This window comes from Podarcis raffonei, chromosome 3, assembly GCF_027172205.1.
Source record: "Podarcis raffonei isolate rPodRaf1 chromosome 3, rPodRaf1.pri, whole genome shotgun sequence".
NCBI lineage: Eukaryota > Metazoa > Chordata > Lepidosauria > Squamata > Lacertidae > Podarcis > Podarcis raffonei.
This window is the reverse complement of record NC_070604.1, coordinates 97,749,961-97,772,128: the sequence shown is the minus strand read 5'-3', so window position 1 is coordinate 97,772,128 and position 22,168 is coordinate 97,749,961. Positions and strand designations below refer to the sequence as shown.

Here is a 22,168-nt window from a genome sequence, read left to right as displayed (position 1 = left end):
CTAAATCTCTTCTGCAGGGTTGGAGGAATCCTCACAACAGATTTAGGGGGCACACAAGGAGAGGACCTAGAGTAGGCAAGTTACATTGTACAATTAAAAATACTGTAGTTGACTAATGTAACGTTAGTTGGTTACCACCCTATATATTTGTTATACTTATATACTGCCCATGCAGAATTAGCTCTGTGTAATTTACAAAACCCACTACAAGTATAAAACAGACCAGAATCTAAACAATAAAGACGATTATTAAAAATCCAACAAGCAAAAACCATATAAATATAAAACTAATGTAAAACTAGCAGGGAACAATTTGGTGCAATAATCCAAAAGCACCAGGCGAATACTTTAAGTAAATAAACATGTTAAACTTTGGAAGTGCTGCAAAAACAATTGAAATCAATACTGTAGAGTATGACAGTGATAAATATGATTAAGAGAAAGGGTTAATTGCTTCTGTCAGTAGGATGCTAATGTGATAAAGGCAAAAGCACCTTTTGTTTACTGCTAATCTTTAGTTGCTACTTGTGAAAAATAACTTTAAATAATGAAGGCTGCTACAAGGATCTCATTCTGCTGTCATAATTCTCAGAGCCCGGTTATCTGAGGATGGTGGCCCTTTCTTCTGAAATGTTTCATTAGCCATATAGATTGACAGAAGATCCACAGTGTAATATGAAGGCACATGAAGTCAGGATCAGACCAGGATACCTGTGAAGATAAAACGAGGTCATCACCTTGCTAAAGCTAAGCGAGTCTGGGACTGGTCAGTGTCTGGATGGGTTTCCACCTGAAAACCATATGCACACTGATTTACTTTCCATGGTGAAAGAAAGGCAAGGATTTTAATGAAAGAAAATAAAAAGTGTAAATGCATGTGTTCCATGGAACACAAGCGACAGCATAAGTCCTACGAAACAGGAAATGCTAAAAACAATAAGCCGAGGCTGTTCTGCTTAATGCGTCTTACAGACGACCCTTAGATAAAATGCCTTATGCCGCTTTTTCCATACAACTGTAGAAGGAACTGTAGGAAGAGAATCTTTTCCCTCATGGGAGGAACAGGCAGTGTTTATACAGGGCCATTGGTAACAAACTTTTCAGGGGGGAAAGGAGCGTGATATTTTATGTGCAGGTTTTTTTTTCCAGGCTCTAGCGGAAGAGAATTAGGTCATGTAAATATGTAGTGATGCCCTTTCTATCTGGAGGCTCCACTACAAATTGTGGAACTTTGCAGATCCTTCCAATAGTAAGTAGTATTGGGGCCAAAGCTTACATCCGAATTATGGCTACACTCCTAAAACAACTTACTCTAGAGTATTTGCTCTAAGGTATGTTATTGGAAGAGAATGTTCTAAGGTATGTTATTGGAAGATAGATGCCTAAATGCACTTATTTTATTTATACTTGTTTCTCTGCATCACAGAGATCAGTCTGCTTGAGAAAAGTGGGGTGTGAAGCTGGCCCTTAAGAATTCATCCCATTGATCTAAATAGATTTAAGAATAAAAGCCTCAATGCACAATTGAATAAATGCCTTATGTGCGTACAGCGCAGGTCATGGTGCAGCCTTTACAACATATTTAATAATACACATTCAAAAAATTGGCTTGAAAGTTGAAAGCCTTGTTTACTGGGATTAAGAGAGCCAGTGTGGTGTAGTGGTTAAGAGCGGTAGATTCATAATCTGGTGAACCGGGTTCACTTCCCTGCTCCTCCACATGCAGCTGCTGGGTGACCTTGGGCTAGTCACACTTCTCTGAAGTCTCTCAGCCTCACTCACCTCACAGAGTGTTTGTTGTGGGGGAGGAAGGGAAAGGAGAATGTTAGCCACTTTGAGACTCCTTTGGGTAGTGATAAAGTGGGATATCAAATCCAATCCAAACTCTTCTTAAGACTGAGCACATGATGTATATGCTCCCCCCTCATTTGTAACCCACACACTCAGTACACTTCCATATGGCAGCTTTTGGTGCTGATGGTTTGGGCTATGGTGCATACAGTAATTTGATGGAATACCACCTCTCCTATGCCATGAGTGGAGAGCCTTCAGCCCACAGGCCTAATTAGGTTCACCAGCCCACCCCATTTGGCTCACAAAGCCATTTTAGGCAAGCCACACCCATCTGCCCTACACCCGACATCACACATGCCATCGAGTAAGGAGCATGTAAGGTAGAGCTTGGTCAAAAAGGGCTTTGCAGGCACCACTGATCAGGTTTGGAAACACTGCACAATGTGCTTTGCAAGTGCTGGGCTTAGTGCCTTTTAGTTTTAGGAGGAGTTCCCCCTTATTCAGAGACCTCTAACAACAACAAAAGCTGGTTATGGGTTAAAGGGAGCTTCTTTGAAGGCACACTCCTGCACGGCTCAAAGAAGATTGCTCAAACAGATGATCAGTGATTACAGTGACCTCCTTGGAACATTGACAGCTGTCAGTTACCTGGCCTCATTATGATATTAGGTGATTGATGGGTGGGTGCTCCTGCCTACCTACCAAAATTGGCCCATGGGGGTGTGTGTTATAAGACTCTGACCTGCCATCTGAATCAATTTCCTCATTCCTGTCCCATATTCTAAGGCCATCAAGCTGATGCCTTCCTCCAAATACCACTTCTGTTGGAGTTGAGGCTTGCAACTAAGGCAGGAATGGCACAGGGCTTTGCAAATCAGCTAATGGGTGATGCCTACCAACCCGCTTCCAGCTGTGTCATACTTTCTCCTGCCCCATATCATACAGATAATGTCACACATGATTTCAGGTGTAGGACAGGAAAGCATAGCTTGGCCCAAATGGGCTGGAGGTACCTAAATACAGGTTTTCTGGAAGTGGTGTCCTAGCTATGAAATGCCATCTTTGGGGAAGTATGCCCTATGGTCTTTTAAGCACTAGGCAAAAAAATTCATCAAGGCATGTTAAAGCTTTTTAAAAAATAGTTTATTCCCTGAGTATTAATTGTGCCTTTATATGCTGTTTGTTTTATTTGTTTTATTTATTGTTACTTATATTTTTTTGTAAACTGCCTTGAAATAATTGCTAAAAGTAGCTTAGAAGTGCTTTCAATAAATAAAAAAGGGGAAACCTGTACCTGCAATTGACCTTTATGGAGCTAAGCTATATGATTAGTCATGCTGAGGTAAGCAACCTGTGACACACCAGATGTTGCAGCCCCTGCCTTTAACCATGATTTGGAGTCCAACAACATCTGGAGAGCCACAAGCTGTCCTCTTGTTAACTGCATGACTTCAGGTAGGGGTATTTCATTCCCTATAGCAGGGTTTCCCAAATTTGGGTGTACAGCTGTTTTTGGACCACAGTTCCCATCATCCCTGACAACTGGTCCTGCTAGCTAGGGATGATGGAGACCCAAGTTTGGGAACCCTGCCCTACAATATCCTACATGTAGAAAACAAAAATGTGAGAGAGAACAGCTCTAAGGCTGCTCTCCTCCCTGACACACAACTTTGTTTTCAATGAGGAAGCATAAGCAATATAAGTCCTAACAAGAGTTGCACCAAATAATTCTGTTGATAAATTAGCTATGCTCTTGGCTGGAGAGGCTGGCAGGGACTGTGAAAGCAACTTGCCAAAGACCAGTTTCCAGAGGGTTAAGTGTAATGAAACTGCACACCTGATCCCTTAAATGAGAGCAACCTGGGCAAACCTTTAGTTAGGCCAATTTCACCTGTGTTGTTTGAACTGGCTTTTCTGCATCTGCAAACTCAATTGGCTTACAAGGTGCATTTGAATTAAAGCCATCTCTCTCTTGCTTTCTATCCAACGCTTGGCAAACCCTCACATGTGTGCTTGTACAAGCAGCATGTGAGAGAGGCTCAAAGGCATTTTAAGTTTTAATGAAAGGTCCCAAGAAGGCTGTACCCAGTTCACAACAACTTATTAATGTTTATATGTATGGTCCTGACTGAGATTCTGGGCTCATCCATACTAATTTTCCTCCACGCTTTCCAGGTACTGGGTTGTGCTTTTCCAGTCTGTGCCACTTCCTTCCTTCCTTTTGCCCCACTTCTTTCCCTGCAGAAACCCACTCTTTAACGCTCTCCGCAGTCTGCGAAAAAACCCGAATTGCTGTTTGTTCTGATTGAGCGTTAGAGAGCGGGTTTTCTTGGGACAAGTGGTGGGTCGGAAAAAGCACAGACCCGTGCCTAGAAAGGACAGGGCAAAAGGTAAATGTGGATGACTCAGGCCAGCTGTCCAAGAGAAGGGGTCATCAAAGGGTCAGGGCAAAGGAATGTGTTTGTGTGTTTCTTCCCATTTAACAAGTGCTGCTTCCTCTTTACCTTAGGGCTTCCCTCCCTAGCATTGGCTGACATCCATCACCAATAATAGTTAATAATATATAACCAAAATGGTTGGTTGTATATAGGAGGACCCAGAGCCAATGACAGGCAGAACCAGAGCCAAGGCGAGGCAGAGATAATTAATTATAGTTTTGTCTGAGTTTTACGAGGGACAGCATGGAGACTGGGAGGAGGAAGAAGATGGACCGGCTGTATAAGAAAGAGAGCAGGTAGAAGCTGCTGCTGGTCGACTGGTGCTGGCAGGGCTCCTGTGGCTGTTGCCCCGTGAGGAGACCAACGGCTTCAGCTTCCACACACAACTGGCGTTTGGCGGGAAAAGGGCCGATTGGCGAGTATCGGCCGGTCCGTCGTGCCACGGGCGCGCGCACGCGTGCGCATCGGGGTGGGCGGGGAAGAAGGGCTGTCAGTCATACACATCTGGCAGGAGAGTCGCCTCGAGAGCCCACCCTAGCAGGAAAGCTTGCCCGCAGAGAGGGGTCAGGGCCATAGGTCATGCCTGCGCATCATCTGCCTTTAATGTTATAGTTGTATATACAATATATAGGGCTGGCTGTAGCCCCCTCCATTCAGAGAGATATGTAAGGGCAATTGTGGAGGCGCCCAGCCGGCAGAGTCGCCTCCTCGAAGCGAGAGGGGTAGGGGGCGGGCGTAGGTACTCGCCCCTCACAAACACCTCAGCAGTTCCACAAAACCTAAACCCCGAGAGCTGCGGAAAGGGCTCCGTGGACAGCGCGCCAGAAGACTCCCGTCGCTTCCTTTTCGGAGTGCCGAGACCCCTTTACGTCCAAAAAGGCGCGAGCCGCGCGCTCGGGAAGGTTGGGAGGACGGAGGTGGCCGGGAGAGGTGGGTGGGGAGAGGAGGAGAGCAGCGAGCGGAGGGAGTTTCCACACACACACACACACGGAATCATACACACCTTGAGTGGAGCCAGTCGCTTTGCACAGGCACCCAGACACCGCAGGAGACGCACGCACGAGGCGCCTCACACACGCGCATACACACACACACACACACACACACACAGGCGCGCGCAGGCAGCTCACACCCCGGCGAGAGGGCGCGCGTGGAATCCGAGCTGAGCAGCTTTCTCTTTCTTTCTTTCTTTCTTTCCTTTTTTGTATGCCTCCCTGCTTGTGCGTGCGCGCGTGTGCCTGCCCGCCCGCCTGCCTCTCTCCCCCCCTCTCCCTCTCTTTCTATCTCTGTGGTGCCTCTTCCGACCCACGCGCTGCTCCTCTCTCTTTCTTTTCTCTCCCCCCCTTCCCCTCCTCTTTCCTCTCCCACCCCGACCCCCTCGCCACCTCTCTCAGCTCTCAAACTCTGCCTCCCCGAGCCCTGAAAAAATGCCTGGCCGTGAAGCGAGGAGAGGGCACCGGGTCTGTAAATAAGAAGTGAGTACTCGTTACAATGGCGCGTCTCGCTGGCTCGGAGAGAAGGAAAGAAAGAGAGAGAGATATATATGCCTGGGAAGACAAAAAAAGAAAAATGCTGCATGCTCCTTTGCTTTTGCCGATGCATCTTCGCTCTAGGGCAGGGGGGGACTCCCCCCCCACAAAAGAACCCCACCCCACCCATTTGCAGGAGAGCCCTTTTGCCCATGCCCACCCACCTGCCTCGCTGTCTTTCTCTGCCTCCATCCCTCCCTCGCCTCCCCCCCCCCGCTCTCCATCCTTCTTGCACGAGCTTTCCTTGCTGCATGCAACACCTTGGCTCCTAGGCGCTTCCTTGCACTTAATCTTTGTTCAAGGGGTGTGTGTTGCTTCGGCTGGGAACATAAGGAAAAGCGAAGGTGGGGGGATAAAACCGAAGGTCCGGGAGGTCCATAAAACCCCTCCCGAATCCAGCCCGCTCCCTGCTATCCTTGTCGGCATGGGAAGACGCGCCGTTTGCAAACCATTTCAAGAGCATCTTTTCTCTTTATTTTTAAAGGGGCGAGGAGGAAAATGGGTTGCTTCCCTTAAAAAAAAAGAGTGGGGGGGGAGGAGGCATGGGGATGTAATTTATCTCTCGGGATGCTTTTCAGAGTGAAGGTTCCTTATTTACCCTGGGAGCGAGCGGGGTGGTGGTGTTGAATCTTGGCAAGGTGGATGAGCTTCATAAGGGCTAAGCAGGTGGATGGGGATGGATGAACAGTGAAGGATTGATGGGGAAGGGGGATGCTGAGAGTGGGGATGTCTGCTATATATGCGATCAGCGTTAAGAAGAAGGCGCTTTAAGCTCCCATCCCTCCCACCCACCCCTGCTTTGTTAGCTTAGCTGCATACAGCTTCCTAAAGGGAACTTAGGGACTGCACTTCCCTAGGGTGCCAGGATTTCCTTTGGAGTATGGGCGTGAGTTGCATCTGGGCAGAAGGTGGGAGGCACATTTAAAAAATAACAATAAGAGAACAGAATGTCCTGGTGAATAACAGGAGGGCTGTTGCAACAAACCTGGATTGCCACCATTTTGGGGTGGGAGAAAGAGATGAAGCAGGGTGACAACACGTTGAGGGGGAAGAGAGATCAAAGTGATAGTGCCAGCATTGAGCAGTGGTGGGATGGGGATTGCCCCACAGATTGTCCTAATTTTCCTGACCATGGCACATTCCTCAACCTTATCCGCTACCCAGTTAAAGCAAAGTATATTTATTTGTCAATCCAAGGTATCCGTAAAAGTCCACAGGGCTTTAACGCTGGTAGCTGCAGCCCAATCAGCTTTTAGATTGCCCTGCTAAACATCAAGCCATTACCACCATCAGTCAAAAAGGGAGCTTACATTAAAGGCCCTAGGCAAGCATCATTCAAACCAGTGACTCTGTAATGCTCCCCCTCAAATCAATGGGATTAGTTCCATCACATCTCTTGCAGGCAGAGTGAGGTGGCTCTAAGACTGCATCTTCAGCCACTTAGAAATATCTGATTGCATCAGTGTAGTTGTTTGGCAGTAAAAGTTGCCAGGCAGCCAATACAATGAAGGGTCTTAGGCGTGTGAAGGTATTGCCTCAAGTTATAGCTTTCTAGGAGTTGAAAAAGAGTAACTACATGACAGCTCAGTGCAATGAGTCATGACGAATGATCACCTGAAGTTTCTCATCTGTGACAGCTCCTACCTGCTGCCCCTTTTGGGGGGAAGGGGAGCTCACGTCTACAACTATACTAATTAAATTTACTATGCATGCAAGTCTCTCTCGTTCTATGTCTGATGGTGCTAAAATGCTATATAGTTGAACTTCTTTGCATGGGAAGTATGATACAGCATTCTGTCACCCCCTTTTTCTTCAAAGCATGTCCACCTTTCAATTGATGAAGGGAAAGAGATTTGCATCTGCTTTTAGGTGTGGGGTTTCCTTAATACCACTGAAAGGAGGACTGTGGTCACTCAGAAGTAAATTAGTAACTGGAGGGAAAAATACATTAAATATGGCCAATATTCCCATGACCTTACAGAGAAATTTCAAATGTGTTGATGTGGCATATTCTTATTTAACTCTCCAGGAGTTATGGAGGTTATAATTTATTGGCTTCTATATGTAGCTGCTGTAAGAAAAAAGTCTTCTAATATTTGCATGACATAGAGTTAGTAAAATCTTAGGCTCCCATTCAGCTACAACTTTGGTCCTAGCACTTAAGAACTACTTTAAATTCTAGCCACATACATGCCTTTTTTCAGCTAGGTACCAGCACTCACATTTCTAATATGGATTTCACTTAACAAATACTTGCTGACTGATGCTACTCATGATTAATTTCCCTAACACTACTGAAAGGAGGATTGTGGTCATTGAAAACAAATTAATAACTGGAGAAAAAAGTACATTGATATGGCCAATATCTCAGTGATCTTACAGGGGAATTTTTGTTGAAAGTTATGCACAAGAGGAAGTGATTAACAATGCATTTCTCAGCACTGTGTGTAAGATGTGAGAAGAGATGAACTTTTCAGAGCTAAACTTAAAACATAGATTGGGTATCTCATGTGCAATGCTTAAACCAAAACAAGAAATGTTAAAACCACCAGAAATTATATAAAATGCTATGTACATTTTTGCAATACTTGGACCACAGTTACAGTACTGTCACAACAGGTTGCAGGAACCCCTCAGTCTATATAGTAAACTGTAAATCATGGAGAAGATGGATATGTTGAGTTCATACATAATGTCAGCATCTATGAAGTTAGATTGTTATATGAATTTAAAGCTTCTGTCTTACCCTCTAGCAAAAAGAAATTCTGAATAAATATGTGACAAGCCTGGGAAAAAGTAACTTTCTGTTTTTTTGTTTTTTCTTTCATCAGTGGCGGCACCTGACTTGCTGGATCCCAAATCTGCCACTCAGAACTCAAAGCCCAGGCTTTCATTTTCTACCAAACCCACTGTGCTTGCCTCGCGGGAGGAGAGTGATACAACTATTAATGTTATGAAATGGAAGACGGTCTCAACCATTTTTCTGGTGGTGGTTCTGTATTTAATTATTGGAGCTACTGTTTTCAAAGCCCTGGAGCAGCCACATGAAAGTAACCAGAGAACAACCATTGTGCTCCAGAAGCAGGAGTTCGTATCGCACCATAACTGTGTGAATGACACAGTACTTGAAGAACTGATTCAGGTAATTCCCTGTAAAGAAGTGTGCTCTTGCCATGTTTTAAAGGAAACGTTGTTTGTTAGTTACAAGGATGCAGCTATACCAGCTACAATGTACCATGGCCTGATATCCATAAGAAATAATGTTTGGCACAAGTAATTTGACTTAAGGCTTTATTGTGCAAAAATCATTGCTAATTTCATTTTTTATACTAGGCTAATGGAGCAAATCCCTCCATCAAATGTTTCTGTTGTGCTTCTTAAATTGCTGTTTGTTGGCAGATACAATACAACATTCTCCTCTTACATTCAGGTTGTTATTTAGTCATATTGTCTGGCAAAAGAATAAATGGGAGGCTTACTGACTTGTATGAATATTATTTCTGGCCATAATAAAGTATAAGCAGTTCTTTGCAGAAGTCAGTGGAGGGTACAAGATGCAACATATCACTTTGAACTTTTGAAGCTTACTGTACTTTAATTCCCACTAATCCTACTGCCATTGGCAGGGCAAATAGTGGTGAGGAGATTCGTGGCAGAGCAGCTACTGCATTCAGAGCTTTGCCTGCTGACTTCCTAGGGAGCGAAATGGGTAGCTTTTAAAACCATTTGGTGGGGGCATTTTTTGTTTCGTCCCTTTTATTGCAGTCAATGGGAAGGACTTAATTTTGCCAGTTCCATGAGCGGTGTGGTTGCTGTCTACTTTGGGGAGCAGGTTAGGGGAATCCTCTTCCAAGTACACTGTGCCCCCAACTCACCCCGATTTGGTTCCTACTGCTAAGGAACTTTCCATGGGCTTCCCAAGGAGACGGGACTTCAGGTGGTGTACGTTTCTTCTTATCAATGGGCCTCCCATCTCCATTTCCACCTGCCCCTCCCCCAGTGAGTCTTCAAATGGCTTTAGGGTCACTCTCTTTATTGTACTGTTCTCAGTGCTAGGAGAATAGAGACAAATCAGTATACTAAGACCACAGTAGTCAAAGGGTAGGGCCATGTTTATTCATGCATTTTATTAAATAAGTAAATTTATTCTGCCCCTGTTGTTGAAGTGCAGTCTGATTAAACTTACTTATTAAAAAGAATATTTGATTCTACCTAGGAAAAGCCCAGACTTTTCAGTGTTTGAATGCACACAAATTGTAAATCATTGCGAGATACCTTATGTTGGGGTTGCATTTGATCCCTTTCACTCTTGTCAATGTATAGAGCTCTGAATGAAAATAGCTGATGCCCCAGCTAGGTATGGCTGAATCTGCCTATTTTTAGCCTGTGTCACTTTAACATGTTTTTACCCATTATTCCATTCTACGCTGATCTGTTTTTTTATAAATATATATATGATAATTTCAAAAACTCTTATTTAAATATGCATCTTAAGATATAATTTGAACATGAATTTTCTCCCGAAATGCATATTTAAAAATAGTGCTTTTTTCAAAAAAGAAAAAATGTTTAGGGGTACTCTCATTTTCATACTCATATTGAAATACTGCCCTTCAATGACTTAGATTCACAAAATGTTTAGGGGTATGCGTACCCCTGCATCCCCCCCGAAAAAAGCACTGTTTAAATGTGTATTTCCTCACAAAGTGTTTACAAAAATGCATATTTTTGGCATGCTTAAACTGCTGAGAACTATGTCTTAACATTCAGAAAAAGTGTTAATCAGGTAGATAGCTCAATTCAGATCCTCTCATTAATTGCTAAAGTGTGGGTCAGGTAATTTTATATAGAAAGTCAAAGATGTACTAAACTCTTCAAGCAGTCCTAATCGAAACTCTTGTGTTCAGATATTTCACAAATGCATACAATAATTGGCAAAGGTTGCATTTCTTAAGCACCCCTAATCCACAAATAGTTGGTTCTGGAGGGCTCCCAAGGTGGTAGTGAGAAAAGTTTGACATAATCCAGCAACCAACTGATAGGATGGTTTTGATTGTATGTTTGTTTAAAGGGAGCAGTTTTAGCCCGTTTTAATATACATTGGGTGACAGCGTCATCATTTTATTGGGCTCACTTTATGATCTGCCCATCTTGAAAAGTTCAGCTTCACCTGAGTTGCAGCCAACATCCTGATTGCCATTCTATAGCAGAAGTTGTGGGTTATCTAGGGCTCTCCTTATGCTGCTGAACTACAATTCCCATCATCCCTGGTTATTGGCGATGCTTGTTGGGCCTGATGGAAGCTGTGGTTCAGCAACATCTGGAGTGCAAAAGGTTCTCCATACTTTCTATAGTAGGCATAAGCTTTCACTCTTCCTCTTGTTTGGAAGTTTGCCCTCCTCCTGTCATCTTATGTAGTTACTTAATTGCTCTTGAAAATATATTGTGTTGAGCAATGGAGTTCAGTTGCTCATTCATGGTACAATTATAATAACAGTTTTCGCTTCAGTGGGGATTGTTCTCCCATGTGACTGAACACATAAACAGTATTTTAGAACTGAATTTTCTGAAGGATATAAAGATAAACATTATGCAATAGTAGGGTATTAAGATAGCTCTAATGATAGAGTGAGTGTGAAGAAAATTACAGAAATTTATTCACTATAATGTTCTGTTTTCAGACAATAGTTACCTGTTATCTTGTTTCAGGCTAAAATTAAATTCAGCTTCCTATAATTTTTTAGTCATTTGTGACTATGGGCAGTTGTAGTATAACAAGGACCTTTTGAAGCAATCCTATGAATGCATGCACATGGGACATTTATATCACAACTAATTATTGATGAAAGTTTTCTGTAATCACCAGTAGGATTCTTGCTAAGATTTAACTCAATAGCATTTGATCTAAAGTGGAACATCCCTAATTGCTATTAATTTGTGGTAGATAACCTATATGTGGTACTTTGAATGCTTAATCCATTTACTCAGGAGTTAGGGGTTTACCATCAGTGGAACTATTGTGGCTTCAAATGGTTTTTAGGGTTGTGTAGCACATATAATATTTCTGTTCACTTCAATCTTTTCCCATAAGCCCTATTTTTATCATGTCTATAAAATGAGTAATCTGTAGAAAGTTTAAAAATTGTGTTAATTTCAACAACATAACTATTAAGTAGGTCATTATTATGACCTTTCACTTGGTCACTGGCTAAGATTTGAACCTTAGTATTCTAGTTGTGACAACTTGATAATGTGAAATTTGCAAGGAGGTTTTTCTAATGGGGATTTCAATGCTAACATTTTTGACTGTTTTTCTTTAAACTTGAATTATCTCCTCCCTCACCACTATAGCACTATACAGTGGTACTTCAGTTTACGAACTTAATCCGTTCTGGAAATCCGTTCTTAAACCGAGGCGCGCTTTCCCTAATGAGGCCTCCCACTGCCAATGCCCTTCCACCATTCAGATTCCATTCTTAGACCGAAGTAAACTTTTCAAACCAAGACACTGTTTCCAGTTTTGCGGAGTTTGCAAACCAAATTGTTCTTAAACCGGACTGTTCTTAAACCGAGGTACTACTGTAATTCTCCCTTCCCAAGATTTTTTACTATCCTAATTTTGCAACTTCCCAAATGTTTTCATTGCCTAAGTGCTTGTACAGTAGTACCTCAGGTTACAGACGCTTCAGGTTACAGACGCTTCAGGTTACAGACTCCGCTAACCCAGAAAAAGTACCTCAGGTTAAGAACTTTGCTTCAGGATGAGAACAGAAATCGTGTGGTGGTGGTGCGGCGGCAGCGGGAGGCCCCATTAGCTAAAGTGGTACCTCAGGTTAAGAACAGTTTCAGGTTAAGAACGGACCTCCAGAAGGAATTAAGTTCTTAACCCGAGGTACCACTGTATTTCCCACAGTCTTTAAACACGTCTGTTTGACTCAGTCAATATCCTCCATAGTGATAAAGGTCCCTATTTACTATAACTTACCATAATTTTAATTAGACTTCTTGACATCTTTATATCTTTTTTTTGGGGGGGGGGCTCCATTTCTTGAAAAGTGAAAGTACTTATAAGAAACTTTTTATAGTGTAAGTCTCTGCATGTAAACAGAGTTATGTGAGACTTGCTTCTGGATAAGCATGTATAGAACTGCAGCTTTTAAAAGGCACAAAAGAAAACAACTTTCTAAATGGACACCATGGATTCTTACTATTCAACATTTTTTCTTTGGGATAATCATTCAACTCCAGTACCTTAGGCTGAAATTATTATTCTGGTCTAGGGTCTACATTTGATAAGATCATCATCATAACACGGAGTGATAAAACGCCTAGTAATCTGACTCCATGAGATGAACACACACTTCCAACTGGAGAAACCCAGTAGTCAATGGTATAGTTCATACATTAGCTAGGTGGCATACTTGGCACTTGAAAACCATTCAAGTATGGACTGAATCAATGAAAAGCATTCATTTGTGTCAGAATATTGGTTAATCAGGAAATTTTGTTAACTTTTGAGAAGTCAGCTTCCTCTGAAGTAACTTTTCTAATGATGCAGCAGTGATGTATTATTTGAAAACTGACATCAGGTTTCAAGAACCTGCTGAATAATTATGGAGTTATTAATTAACTTTGAGTGACCACAATCTTCCTTTCAGTGTATATTATATTTTGGAACCATTATAATCAAGTCTAAAGCCAGTAAGCTATAAATTGCACTACACATATTATTTACTTCAGAGTAGGGTATGTTGAAATCCCAGACACTGTTGATTAGAATTAAGTATAATATGTGTTATGTTGAAGATGTGAGGAAGTCAGATCTAGAGCAAGACCATCATAGCCTTTTCAGAAGGTAAGATAGCATACCCTTCAACATTTCTCCAATGAAATTGGGACATCCCATTCCATAATGATAATTTTACTATTTATACCCCACACATCTTACTTGGCTGCCTCAGCCATTCTGGGCAGCTTCCAACATAAATAAAAACAAAATAAAACATTAAACATAAAAAACTTCCCTATACAGGATTGCCTTCAGATGGTTCAGGGGTCGGATAACTCCATACCCTCCATTTCTCCAATGAAAATAGGGACATCCTAAGGAGATGTGGGACATTCCAGGATCAAATCAGAAACCGGGATGGCTTCTCTAAATCAGGGATGTCGCTGGAATATAGGGACACTTCGAGGGTCTGAGATATTAGAGTTGAATGATTGTTCAATACAGTTGTACCTCAGAAGTTGAACAGAATCCATTCCGGAAGTCCGTTTGACTTCCGAACGTTTGACTTCCAAAGTGTGGCTTTTGCTTGGCTGCAGGAAGCTCCTGCAGCCAATCAGAAGCCGCAGAAGCACCATTGGCCTTTCGGCTTCTGAAAGAATGTTAAAAAATTGGAACACTCACTTCCAGTTTTCAATCGTTCGGGAGCCGAAATGTTTGACCCGCAAGACATTCAGAAGCTGAGGTACGACTGTACAGGAAAAGTTGAATTATGGTATCCATGGTGTTTATTCAAGGAGGTATTTTCTTTTTCAGGCTGTTTCTGAGAGCTACAAAAGGCTAAAATTTTATACACTTACTTGGAAGTAACTCAGTAGGGATAGCTTCTGGGCAGACATGCATATGACAATAATTATAAAAGATAAATATTTTCACTTTCATTTTAAAAATGAAAGTAGGTGAATGTTTCAGGCAGTATTCAGTAGTCTTAAACACTGGTTTGAGTTTCAAAAAATAGTCAAAGAACTGGGGGAACATGTTCCCACTCATAAACCCAATTTTTTTCTACACAGTGAAATTATCAGAGACATTTCATAAATTTCTTAGCAGTTGAGCTTTTTTCCTTAGAAAACCCTTCTTGTCTTTCTGTACTTTTCATATAATTTAATATGAATAACTAAATGAATTGTAACATGAATGATTGATTTGTCAGTGAAACACACTCACCTTACTTTGTCAAAAGGAATGCTTGAAGACCCTTTGGTGGTGCACTCATTCACATCTTCTTGCCACTATCAGGAAGATGAACTTAGTGATGTAATATGATCTATTATGACTTTCTCATTTCATATTTTCATGATTCACACCATTAGCACAGACCTATAGCTTTCAGTTTTGTGTACCACAATAAAAATAATGTTTCAGACAGTGTGCAATAAGGGTAACCTTGAATGCTGCTTTTACATTCATAATAATACTAACACAATGCTAACACAAAAGTTAAAAATAATTTAAATAGGATGGGATAGAACCCAGCTGGTTGAGAAAGAGGGCCTTTTTGGATAACTAGTTCACTATGCATACTTACAGAGAAAGAAAATGTCAACATACGTTGAAAATAAATCCACAATTTTGGGTTTTCTGAAGAGATTTTGCTACAAATAGGCAGTTGTTAAGTTATGGGGAATTCAGACATATTTTTCCAAAGTAGTAACTTTGTTGCAAAGAGACCACATTTTCATAGCAGTGAGCCAGCACAACATCTGGGTTCCTCCTGGATGCAACACTGCTGCTGGAGCTTCAGGTAGCCTTGGTGGCCTGGAGTGCCTACTTCCAGTTCTGTCTGGTTCTCCAGTTGTGGTCCTTCTTGTAAGAGATGGCTTGGCCACTGTGCTGCATGCTGTGGTTACCTCCAGATTGGACTGTTTACAATGCACTCTACATTAGACTGCCCTTAGAGATGATGTGAAAAGGCAAACTGTTATCAAATGCAGCAACCAGATTACTGGCTGGGGTTCAATTAGAACTCATAGAACCCTGTTTGAAATCAGCTACACTGATTGCCAATTCATTTCTTGGATGAATTCAGAGTGCTGATGTTAGTGTTTAAAGTCCTAAATGTCTCTGGCATCAAATATCTGAAGGACTGTCTCCAGGCCTACTGACCTTCTTGATCTTCAGAGGGGACTTTCTTGGTAACCCTGCCACCCTCAGAAGTGTGGGGAGGGGTGGTCTAGGAGAAGGCATTCTCTGTGTTAGTCCCTAAATTGTGGTGATCTCTCTCCACAGATTTCTAGCATATTCATTATACAACATATGTTGAAGACACACATCTTTACCCTGGCCTTTGATAGTTAAGGTATTTTGTTTTGTGAAACCCACCCCATTTGATGAATTTATACTATTTTGTACCATTTGGAAAGGTATTACTTCTGCTAAGATTTTAATAAGAAAGTAAGATATTGTTGTAACCTGCCCAGGGACCTTAGGATATGTAAGCAGTCTTATAAATAAATAGAATAAATATACATAAATGAGACCACTCTCACAAGTCACAATTGTCCCAAGTTTCAGTCTAATTGTACACTTTCACCATCATCTCTATGGTGCGAGCACTGCATGGCTGACATTGGCAATCAGAGTGGCACCCACATTCAGTGTTCTACCAAAAAGTGTTAATTGGGATTTCATTTGGCTATATGGAGCTGCTGGTGGAGAGATGGGATTGTCGTTCTTTCTCATTTCCTTTTGCACTTCCCCTACATGCAGTAGGCCTCACTAGGGGAATCTCTTTGGAGTGCACCATATGACTGAATGCCTAGCTCCACTTCCACCCTTGCTTCTCAAATACATCCTTATGAAGCAAATTCCATGCTTTATTTTGTAAAAGAAGTTGTTTGAAGCAAGAGGAAAAACAAGCAAGTAGTAGGCCCCTTGCTTGGAGAAGATGGAGAAATGCTGTTGGGTGGCAGAGAGAAGGCAGAACTGCTTAACATCTATTTGACTCTTATTTTCACCCAAATTGAAAGCACAGCCTGTTGTTAACAGAATAAACAACACAAGGAGGAAGCTGAAGCCCAACATAGGAAAAGAGGGGGTAAGGGAACACCTAGCTACTTCAAATGAATTCAAATCTCCAGGGCCTGATGAGCTGCACCCAAGGGTACTAAAGGAGCTTGTGGATGTAATTCTTTAGGAATTACTGGAGAACAAGTGAGATCCTTGCAGACTGGAGACAGGCAAATGTTGTCCCAATTTTCTAAAAGGGGAGAAAAGAAGACCTGGACAAGATAACTGGACCAAACAAATACTCATTAACGGTTCATTGTCATCCTGGAAAAAAATGCCAAGTAAGGCACCACAGGGTTGTGTCCTGGGCCTGCCGTTGTTCAACATAAAGGACTTGGATAAAAGTATTGAGGGGGATGCTAATCAAATTCGCAGATGACACCAAACTGGGAGGGGTAGCCAAGGCCAATGAAGATAATTGGGATTCGAGATAACCTTGGCAGATTAGAGAACTGGGCCAAAACTAACAAAATGAATTTTAATTGGGAAAAGTAGTGAGACTGAAAGGAAATACGTTAGCCATCTTCAAATACTTAAGGGCTGTCACATGGAGGATTGAGTAAGCTTGTTTTCTCCTGCTCTGGAGGGTAGGACTTGAACCAATGGATTCAAGATACAAGAAAAGAGATTCTTACTAAACACCAGGAAGAACTTTCTAACAGGAAGAGCTGTTGTATAGTGGAACAGACTCCCATGAGAGGTTGTGGATTCTCCTTCCTTGGAGGTTTTTACGCAGAGGTTGGATGGCCACCTGTCATGTATGATCTAGTTAAGATTCCTGCATTGCAGGGAGTTGGACTTGATGACCCACAAGGTCACTTCCAACTCTACAGTTCTATGATTCTGGGATTCTTCTCCATTAACATGCTTTTGTCTCTCAACTCCTGCCTCCATAAATATCCAAAACCAGAGATTTAATCAACAATGAGGGACACCTTATTTACTGTCATGCTTTTTGGTGTACGCAAAGGATAATATGTTATACTCCAAATACTGCCTGATTTCTAACGAAAGTCATCTGTGGCAAATCCAAACTCTTCTTCTTCTTCTTACAAGACCAAAATAGGACACTTTTAAAAACACAGGCGATCTGCATGGTTGCAACACCCACAGGTGTGAGCTCTTTATGGGTTTACTCAGATGACTCAAAACTCTGGGCCTCTTTACAGTATATTCCAACATTTTCTCTCTCTCTCTAAATGTGTGCATAGGTGAACTAGTTTTCTGACAGGTTCAGTTATCAGAAGTCTAGGTCATATGCATTCCTGCAGTGAATGAGTTGTTCATGGAAGTTTTCTTCTTCAGTGGCCTTGTGCTATTAGTTGCGTGATGAGGTCCCCAAAACACCCCTACCCCAATAATTCACACATCACACATAATTTTTGTTTAAGGTTTTTGGCATAATTTTGGCCACAACTTTATTAACATACAAATTGTGAGTGGTTGCTTAGGCATTGGTTATGACTAGCTGTCCTCCCCACCTTGGGGGACAGCACTGACTCCCGGATTCCAGCGAGAGCCAGTGTGGAGGAACAAGATCAGGGATAACTGGAGCTGCGACACAGACCCTCAGCTACTCCCCGCATGCTCCCAGGAGCTTACGCGGCCCGCACCCTGCACCAAGGGTTTGGACGAGAGGGTGGTAAGCCCCTGAATTCCTTTAATGGAATTCCCATGCAGCAGCAGCATTGGAGGGGCAGGCACAGCCAATCCATACCCCTCCACCAACCAATTTTAACCAATGCCTAACCGCCAACCTTACAAGTTGTGACGATTTGTTATGCAGTAGGCAAAAACCAATTGGCACACACTAATCAGCCAAAAGGAAAAAATCCTACTAGGCCCCCGCACCAATGCAGACGACCCCATGACAGGCATAGCAAGGTCAAAGCGCAAGCCCAATCAAGGGAGGGCGGGCAGGTGATCCGGTGCCCACAGCGAAAGAGAAAGGAACATGCTGTGGACCTTGTTTAAATAACCTCTGATCCCACCCCTAAATTGGCAACATCAAATTTACCCCAGTAACACCAACTACCAATCCGATCCAAGCCCCTTGAATCTAACCTGCCTGGTAACTGTGGGGTGCTTTGCTCGGCCTCATCCGCAACACGTGCTCTCCTTTAATGAGAACACGCTTTCTACTGCTATTACTGCTATAAGAAAGATGGTGGACAAGCAAGTGGTCAGCCAGTGGGAACAGCCATGTTGGATTTGGTTTCTAAGTAATGGGATTTCACTGATATAAATGGTTAGAAACTGGAATGTGTTGCACGTAACCGTAGGCTAAATCATCACTTGTAAAATCAAACAGAAATATGCACAGCTTGAGGAACTGACCTTTTATGTCTGTCTTCATTTTAATGTAGTATTTCCCCAGGGAGACTTATTTTAACATGGTGATCCATCACAGCGTCAAATACATCTGAAGTTAAATGATTTAATGGGTTATCAAATTTTATAGGTTCCTGTGGCTACACACACACACACACACACACACACACACAAATGCGTAGTATAGCCAAAGTCGCAAGTGGGGTGACCACTTTCTTATGGGAAAGCCAGTGAGTTGTTTAAAAACATGTGGTTTGCATTGTAATGCCTGATAATGCAATAATGTGCCCTGTAAAGTGCTATTGGTTTAATGGTTTGTTGTGTAATCCTACTGAGAATGTTGCAATTTCTAGGTGGAGGGATTTATGATTAGTCATGATTTTCCACATAGACACGAAATATATATGTAAGAAACATCTTTAAGGGTGGACTTTAGGCTACCTGTATAAAACCAGGTTGAGGAAAGCTGACCTGAGTAGTGGAATTGTAACACAAGTAAAATTTACTGAGACTCCTAGATAACAAAGCTATTAGGTAGTCAGGGCCTGCCCTTTAAAATAACTAGGTTGGCTGGGCCTATCTGGTCCCATCCTGAATTCCATCCCCGTGGAGAGCCGCAGGTCCCCCATCCCTGCATTAAATATTGTAACGGTCCCTCAAGAATACACATGTATCATGTCTCCATACATCCTCTACTTTTCCCATCACATGACAAAATTCCACTTGAGTTTTTGAAAGCCCTACTGTGGTAACAGCCTTGTGAACAAACATATTAGGTTATGTGGATGCCTTTAAATGAGTCTGTACACATTTGAATTTGTAGAGTGCAAATAAAAACAAACAAACAGCTGACCACATGTTTGCTAGTGCTCAGTTTCTCTCTCTCTCTCTCTCTCTCTCTATATATATATATATATTATCTTGTTTTTTCCACTGCCTTGGGCAGTTAATATTGGGGCACTATTAACAATATCCTCAGTGATGATAGCAATCCATAAGTTTGAAAAATAAAAATATAAGAATATACCTAGTCACACTTCTTATCTCAATCCAGCTTCAGCCAAAGAAGCAGTTGTGTGGTAGCTGCTTTAAATCAATACCCTGCACAGTTGCTTTTCTACTTCTTACAAACCTCCAAAATGAATGGTTCCTCTATTAACTATACACTCATGGATGCTGTAGAAAGGGAAAGGGTAGAGTGTAATGCAGAAGGGACTGTCTTCTGGGTCATTCCTGCTGTTAAGAGTGAAAGCACTCAGTGCAGTGAAGCACAGGTACACCTAGGGCATTAGCTTGATGGTGTGGCCGCAGCGCAGGACAGTGACAAAGTGAGGGTTGAGTAGGCAAGCTAGCACATCCAATCTGGTGCTCCGATCGGTATGCCCACACAATCCCGGGCCCACCACCCTGTCGCATAGGGTCCAGATAAGTACCACCAATGTCAGTATTAAGAGGGCATCATTAGTGCCACTGTGCTGGCCAACATTCCCTAGTTAACTTTTTACATGCATGGGCAGAGTTTTTGATGCTGGTGGCTCTTACAGTAGTGCATGAATGAAAATGTTTTTGTTAGAAAGTGTCAAACATGTGGCTTATTCAAAGGCGGTGAATGGACTGGATTGACCAGAAATCTAAGCTTCATGTCATGAGATGGTTTTTAAACAAGTTATCATGTTGAAAGTAAAACAATGGGCTCCACTGTGCCTTTGTAAGCCTTGGGCATGTCTGGAGGAGTTCTCTGTGACTTTGTTCCCCTGACTCATGCTAGTATTAGTATATAGCCATGCTATGGAACACGTGATTAGAATACTAAGAACTTCTTGAGCTCTTGGACCCCTTCTTTTGGCTATTGCTCCCAACATACCCATATGGTTCAGCTGGGAGAAAGACCTATGTAGATCCAGTTTAGCTAAATAAAATCCCCAAATGCTTGAGTATGTATTGTGGTTATGACTAAGGTTGCCATATTTTTACACCTGAAAACCAGGACATGTCAGGAATTTTCCTGACAAATGGCAAGCCTAGTTATGACGTATCTATTTAAGCATATTGGGATTTTGCTCTTTAGTGGCTCTTATTGGTGCTGAAAGGTGGTATAAAATGCTTTCATAACTACAAATATATATCTCCGCCTACCAGAATTATGAATGAACTGAATTGTTGTACAAATTGGTTTTTGGAATTGCTGCCCTTACTGTTCATTATTATATGACTGTTATACACCAATAGCTCCATAGCAAAGAAGGGCAGGACTCGATCTAACAGAATTTACTTAGAGGAATTTAGATTTAGGAGCACATAAACCTACCTTCTGCTTAGTTGGATCATTAGCGCATCTGGCTCAGTGTTGTCTCAGTAGCTCTCTAGGCTTCTGGACAGGTGGCCTTTCCCAGTCCTACCTGGAGATGATGGGCATTGAACTTGTGGCTTCTGCATGCAGAGCAAATAATCTACCACTGAGCTATGGCCCTTTCAGTCTAACATTCAGCGGAAACCTCTTGACCAGGAATGCCTGGTATGGTGGCAGTGCCACAGAAACACCCTCCAGACACTGACATTGCTGTAGCTTATTTCATTGGAGATGGGACTGGGTGGCAGTGAGGCCAGGGCTGTGCAGGCACACTGTTGGTGCATTCATACAGCGCTGACCTCACTGCTGCACAGCCAGTGTCTGTCCAGGTAAGCTACGGACTGGTGTTGGGAGGGCAGCTCCCCAGCATTGCCCCCACCACACCGGCTGCTCCTGCTCTGCTAGGGATGCTTGAATATTGGATTTCCTGCATCAAGCAGGGTGTTGAACTACATGGCCTAAAAGAGAATGGATAATAATTGAAATGGGATAAGTAGCTGGGGCTAGCTTTTCAAGTGTTTATAATCTGCTCAGGTTTCTGGATCCTAAGTGTATGGGATATTGGGTTGGGGATAGCATCCTTTAATTATTTCGCTAGGAAAAGCTTTCTTTTATTTTTTTGTTTCCATATATTCATATATAGTATCTGTTTGATATTGTTATTTTGAGGACTGATTTATTGTATTTGATTGTAATTTGATTGTATGTTTTGTTGTATTGATATACTATTTATCACTTTGGGGCCTTTGGGTTAAAAAGTTGTGTGCGTGCATGCCATAGCTGTCAACTTTAAGATTTGAAAATAAGGGATCAGCAGCCTCGAAAATAAGGGACTAGCAGCCTCACCTGTCCCGGGGACAGTCTACGGGATATCTAACAATCTGCGATAGCAGCGGGAAGCAGTGGGAAACGGCGCTAGAATAAGGGAATT

At 42.3% G+C, this 22,168-nt stretch overlaps 1 protein-coding gene and 1 long non-coding RNA gene across 3 annotated transcripts in view; one reads left to right on the top strand and one right to left on the bottom strand.

Annotated features, from left to right (window-relative positions):
- Positions 1 to 508: 508 nt before the first annotated feature.
- LOC128411138 (uncharacterized) lies at positions 509 to 5,393 on the bottom strand. Its single transcript, XR_008329704.1, has 2 exons — positions 5,236 to 5,393; positions 509 to 711 (listed from the first exon to the last, which is right to left on the bottom strand). It is a non-coding gene; the product is annotated as an uncharacterized LOC128411138 (long non-coding RNA).
- A 58-nt stretch (positions 5,394 to 5,451) lies between these two features.
- The window catches only part of KCNK2 (potassium two pore domain channel subfamily K member 2), a 90,849-nt gene continuing 74,132 nt past the window's right edge, over positions 5,452 to 22,168 (top strand). For both annotated transcript variants that reach the window (XM_053383189.1, XM_053383188.1), the window contains exons 1-2: positions 5,452 to 5,707; positions 8,593 to 8,903. In XM_053383189.1, coding sequence (XP_053239164.1) covers position 5,707; positions 8,593 to 8,903 — 312 coding nt within the window. In that variant the 5' untranslated portion in view covers positions 5,452 to 5,706. The remainder of the gene's footprint in view (positions 5,708 to 8,592; positions 8,904 to 22,168) is intronic.